Source organism: Branchiostoma floridae, chromosome 11 (genome assembly GCF_000003815.2).
Source record: "Branchiostoma floridae strain S238N-H82 chromosome 11, Bfl_VNyyK, whole genome shotgun sequence".
Taxonomy (NCBI): Eukaryota; Metazoa; Chordata; class Leptocardii; order Amphioxiformes; family Branchiostomatidae; genus Branchiostoma; species Branchiostoma floridae.
Window position 1 is genome coordinate 2,865,851 of NC_049989.1, and position 6,000 is coordinate 2,871,850.

Below are 6,000 nucleotides of genomic sequence, written 5' to 3' on the forward strand. Positions count from 1 at the left end.
CCGAGACGCAGTGCCAGATTCAGAACAGACTGCCGTGTCCACACTTTGTTTACCTGGATGCAGGAATCAAGAGCTGGAAGTATGGTTTATAAGATTCAATGTTCAGTAACATGCACCAGAAGGCTTGTCCAAACGCCTATGTTCATTAAATGATGCTTGTTGTGATTATGAAAGAAGACGAAACTTTAACATCTGCAGACTCAAACTTTATCATCTCAGGCCAGCGCGCGCGCAAAAAAAAAAACAAGTTGCACCAAAAATCCTACATATTTAAGTCTACAGACCATGAACCTTGTAATCCAGTAAGAATTTTATTCCTGTATTCAACGCTACTCCCCCAGCCTCCCCAACATTTCTACCGATGTCCGCTGGAGTCTGGACCTGCGCTGGATGGACCCCTGTAAGCCGGCCGGCCTGTGGGGCCTGAAGGACAGTCTGCCCATGCGCTCCGCCAAGAACCCGGACCTGGCCATAGACTGGGATAAGTTTGAGGCGGTGGATCGGAATAAACAGCAACAAAAGAGTGTGGTGAGTTTCGACATGTACATGTTTAAATGGTCACCTGTCATATAGGTCGTGCAATCGTCGTACGACTTTGATGCCATATAATTTTCAAGCAGGCTGTGGCAGAACTAACCACCGACATGGATCCAAAACACTATTTTGTGTACCAAAATTGTTGAACTTTGCAGGAGACGTACATTTTGTTTTACAAAATGTCCCAAGTTAGCGATCATACGACGATCGCACGACCTCTGTGACCGCGCCCTTATACCCCTCTCACATTACGCGAAAATCGATCGGACGACGAGCTCTAAATTACGAGGAGGCATGACCCTAATGCCGACGAAGAAGTGTCAGAACCCCCCCCCCCCTTCCCGTCAGGGTCATGCCTTCTCGCAATTAAGAGCTCGCAGACTCGTCGTCCGATCGATTTTTGGGTAATGTGAGGGGGTATAAGGGCCTGGCTTCATGCGTCGTACGATCATAAACCAGGGACAGGCAGTTGTTCACGAATCTTGCAAAATCTAGCTGTCTTTTTGCCAAAAAGACATTTTGTTGGTGGTTGCAATTTGTTCTGCCTAAAAACTCTACGACAACAAAATTGTACGACGACGAATGTGACCGTACTGGTACTAGTATGTACTAGTATGTACTAGTACAATTATGACTCAGAAGACAACAAAATACACAAAATGTAAGAAAATTCGTTCTTTATCTCTGAAATTTGCTACGTAATTTTTCGAACCCCGCAGTGCCGCACCGGTGCCCCAAGTACAATGAGATACCACCTTTTGCTCATTGAATCATAACGCAACAGCCCATTTAACACAGCACTGTATTAAAACGATTTTTAAACATCGATGTGCTTTTTTGTGAACACGTGGTCCCATCGTTTTCTTTCATAGTTTAAACATAATATTTTATGTTTTTCTAAAAACAGTGGGGACAAAGTTACAGACTTCCGGTCCACAAATCCTGGGTCATGAACTCAAAATAGAGATCGGACGACGTTGAAGGAATACTAAAAGGACTAATTATACTACAAAGGGAAGAACGGAAGTAGTGGTATACGTATCTTAAAATCACGGCACAATCTTCAAATTTTAGAGAATATACCTTAACCCTTAGTAAAACATGCATTCATTTTGCATGGGGTTTATTTTTTTTTAGTAACATATAATTTTGACATTATTTGACTGAAGTCTTATACAAAGTGCTGAAGAAATATCAGTTTTGAATGATGTCGAGAGGAATATTTCCCTATGTGTGAAAACAAGTTAGGCTCCACGGCAAACTGTCTATACCCACGTTTCCTCACAAAATCGTCCAGAACCCCGTCCAATGGTGCGGGGTCATGCCTTCCGGAGGTTTGCATGTAAGGCATCAACTCCAAAGCAGCGCCTTTGGGGTACAAAATAGCTTGCGTGCAACAGTCGTTGGCCTCGATCATGAGGTAAAGATGCTTTGATATCCTTCTCAACTCCAGCAGATGTGGTCTGGAGATAGCCAGGGCCGCCAGAACACAGCAGACAACAGCAGCGATAAAGAACCTCCTGTCTAGCACGTAGGGTCGCTTGCACTTTTGAACAAGCAGGACATGAAAAACGATAATCGCTGTTCCACCGACAATACCGAACCCTAGGAGTTCAAGTCCATTGATAATGATTCGTTCTGGTTTTGTCGTAAAGAAATCGCGCTGGTGATATTGCGGAGAAAAAAGTTTAATGATACTTTTTGTGGAGTCCCTTTTCATCAGTTCAAAACCGTGGTATTTATTTTGTAGCTTGGTCCGTATGACGTGGTCCAAGATGTCGAATGTTCCATGCGATGCCAAAGCGTCGTCTTCCATGATGAGGATGTACTCGGAGTTAAGAGCCAGGGTTTGGTTCAAACAGAAGACGTAGTCTTCCTTAAGTTTCTCATGTTCATTTGAAGAGGCCGGAGTTTTCTGCTTATTCTCCTGCTGGAGTTTTGACTGAACGGGCACAAATCGTGACAGGAAGGCGGCGTCGGAATGAGAGAGGGGGTCGGGATCAACGTTACAAATCAGAACGCGAGTCGAGAAAGGTGGATTTTCTTGTAGAATCGCTGCTACCGTTTGAAGAAGATATCCAGGGTTATAGAAGCTTCCGTCTCGCGTCCGTAAACGCCTGTTCACAGTCAGGACCCCAATGGCTAACTTCACTTTGGTGTGTGTTTGTAGCGCAGCTTTCGTAGCCCCACCGTCCGTTTTTGAAGCGAAGAATGTTTTGGCCTGACTCCGGCGTTCGTTGTTAACTCTTCCCGAGTACGAGTTGGGGTTCTCCCCACCCATGTGGAGGTACTGGCTGTAGTAGACGGAGAAGTACATTCTGTGGCACAGGGCGGGTAAAATCACACAGAACACCAGGACGTACAGTTTCAAGATGGGCGGAATGGACACAGAGCGGGACATCCTGACTTGTCTAATCTTTTACACTGGCGAACCGCTTTCCACGAGATACTTCAGATGACGTTGCGAGGCAAAAAAATGATAGTATCTTAACCATAGCATTAGCGATGGTGGCGTCAAGACACCCACCCTTTTCATTCATGCGATGACATGAACAGACAATGAAATGTATTTGTGCTTCTGTATAATGTCGTATTTCCGTCAATTGGAAGTTGTTATTTTCTTCCCGGGGTTACAGAACTCTATGCAATCTGCAACATAGAAACATAAAATTTTCCTTTGAAAATTACATTAAGAAAGACAGTGAAGGAATATTACAACAACATTGTTTACACAAGAGACTGTACTCTGCGATGAATAGAACAAGTGAAGCGAAACAGGATGCTACTTATTTACGGTCAATTTACGCCCATAATCGCTCAGTTCAAAGGTAGCTACATGTAATATTCAACAAGGTTCAATTTGCCTAGGTTTGGAACTGTTTGGACCATATTACGGTGAGTTATCAACCCATGACATATGAAATCATTATATAGCTACCATGATGGCATAAAAGAGGGTCTTGAAACTTGCAAACATTGTACATTGGACAATATACTTGTAAGACCGCCCCATACCACCACTAAACATTTCCAATGCCATATTCCTATCATGTAGTTTTATATTGCACTATGCTTACCTGGGCAAAAGTTGGAGCAGCTTCAGGTGAAAATTGTGAAGAAAACACGTCGGACAACGGTGATATTTGGTGCGTTTGTTAGCTAGATATCCCAGTAAATAGTGTTGTACTGAAAAGCACCGCTCCCAGCAAGAATTATACCCTGTCCGATGACTTGTGACAACCTTGGGCAACGCCCTCTCTCCTTCTTGCGTTACAATCTAGAAATTCAGTACGACTTAATTCTTATTGTAGAATTCAGAATAGAGGGTTTGTGCGAAATGTGCCCATTGTTTGCTTGTGATTTCTTTAACAGCAAATTTGAAAGTCATAAGATACTTGAGTGTACATGTATATCCTTATGTCAAAGACGAGATGACCCTGTGTTCACGCGACTTCTACTTGCCCCAGGCAGTTTTCACAATGTCGTTCACAGTGATAATCAGGATGTGACGTTTCCTGCGTTTCCGGTTCTCCTACTGTTATCTAAGGGACTGTACGATATTTATCAGGGGGGGAGGCCGAGATCTAAATCACACGCCTCTCGCTACAAATTGAACAGGCGCTAGCGCCTGATTGGTGGACCGGCGGGTGGCAAAGCTGGCTCTGATTGGCTTATTCTGGCACTTCGGGGTTACAATTATTCAGCCAAAATGGCCGCCGCTGGATGTTGTCGAGGACTGTGTTTTCCTGACTTTTGCGTAATTTCTCAGCGAAACAGTAGGTTTGTAAAGAGATTGTCAACATCTAATCCAAACATCATGCTCGATTTTATTACCACACAGATGTTACTGGCCGAAATTCTATGACGTTAGTGTAGTTTTGAAAAGTTAACGTTGCCGTGCATTGCGTTATTCTGCTCAAACGGCTTCGAGGTTTTTGTAGAGTTGTGGCTTATAAAAAAAAATTATGACGATAACTGTTACCAAAATATTATGGACACGATGAAGTTCCACGAAACATATTGATGACACATTTGTAATAGCTTCATACCTTGAATTTACTCATCGTTTATGTGAAGGAGGGACGGCACTTTTTTTCAATGTCGCTACATGTGATTAATTACGAAATCCCTCTTCAAGTTTTTAGTAGAACTGGAACCTTGATAAAAATGCATAAGTTAATCTTAGTCTTTACATCACGTTGTATAACCTCCTTGTTTACAACAGAATACACCATGATAATATGAACTGACTCAGTGTGCACTTGGGTCTATGAATTATTTGCCTTGCTGACCAACAGTTTTATGATGACATCTACCTTGGGAATAATTTGTGTGGTGCATGGTCAGAATGGTTGTACTTCACTTGTAGACATATAAAACATGACTTGGTTATGAGAAGAAAATGAAGACCTTTATTGCACAGTTTTGCCCAACCAAGCTAAGTACAGGTCACAACAAGTCAAAACATGTGTATATATATATAAAGTTATGATAATAATAATAATATTGGTTGTATTATGTTATAATAATGATATCGGGTGTATTTTGCAGCCAGTAGGTACCCAAAGTGAAAATTTCACAGACCTAGTCTAACACAGAAGTTTGGCTTCTCGCTTCTTGGTAATGGTGAAAATGTAGGACTGTGGGTTTAGTTATGGTCGGTTTGTCAAAATGCATGAGGAATATAAACTTGTCAGTGCTAACTCGTGTGTAAAAATACAACAGTGAAGTGCACTTCATCTTCTACCATGTTTGAAGTACAAAATTGGCAGACTCTTTGTTATAGAGGAGTACGGTTGTGCCTTCCTGATTCAATTTGCAGTTTGTGGCAACTGATTCTTACTTTAGCAATAATGGTAATTCTGAGCCGATTGTTTGTAATTTTCAAATACTGCTCTTCATTGTATGAGGACTTGAGTAGTCTGTACGTTCGGAGTTTGGTTTTCGCACTTAGACCTTTATTTTCATTATGAATGTTGGTTAGGAAATTCTGGAAATATATATCCTTCATACGCTGGTGAATTGCAGAAATTAAGTGGGATATGTTTGAATCTTTTGATTGAGGGGCTTGCCAAATTAAAGGGTAACCACACTTGAAGAGTTTGTTTTTAACTGATAATGGTGCGTCTGCTTTGTCTAATGATTGTCTAATTCCAAATAAAGCTTTCAATCCCTTGCTGTTAAGTATTTGCTGTTGACTTTGAATGTGCCCGCTGAGGATACAACAACAAGATTAACAATAAGATGCTACTGTTTCTAAATCATACAGAATGACCCAAAGTAAGTGTTAACAAAGTTACATAATGCAAGGTTTCAATTAGATAAGATCATGTGATAATAAGATAATACTATCTGCAGTTCTGGAAAAAACAAATTTCTTCAAATTTCAAATCATCCTTGTCAAAATTGTATCAAAGCATCTACTTGCATCTGCATTTCGAACTTGAAAATGTATTCCTTACG

The 6,000-nt window shown here is 41.4% G+C and overlaps 2 protein-coding genes and 1 long non-coding RNA gene across 3 annotated transcripts in view; 2 read left to right on the forward strand and 1 right to left on the reverse strand.

Annotated features, from left to right (window-relative positions):
• The window catches only part of LOC118426668, a 30,946-nt gene that overhangs the window by 4,415 nt on the left and 20,531 nt on the right, over positions 1 to 6,000 (forward strand). Inside the window, exon 8 of the transcript XR_004832441.1 lies at positions 342 to 528. The gene's annotated coding sequence lies outside the window, so the exon portion shown is untranslated. The remainder of the gene's footprint in view (positions 1 to 341; positions 529 to 6,000) is intronic.
• LOC118426669 (post-GPI attachment to proteins factor 4-like) lies at positions 908 to 4,077 on the reverse strand. Its single transcript, XM_035836191.1, has 2 exons — positions 3,615 to 4,077; positions 908 to 3,186 (listed from the first exon to the last, which is right to left on the reverse strand). The coding sequence occupies exon 2, from the start codon at positions 2,936 to 2,938 to the stop codon at positions 1,709 to 1,711; it is 1,230 nt and encodes a 409-aa protein (XP_035692084.1). The 5' UTR covers positions 2,939 to 3,186; positions 3,615 to 4,077; the 3' UTR covers positions 908 to 1,708.
• The window catches only part of LOC118426673, a 4,216-nt gene continuing 2,343 nt past the window's right edge, over positions 4,128 to 6,000 (forward strand). The window contains exon 1 of the long non-coding RNA XR_004832442.1: positions 4,128 to 4,317. This is a non-coding gene — a long non-coding RNA (uncharacterized LOC118426673). The remainder of the gene's footprint in view (positions 4,318 to 6,000) is intronic.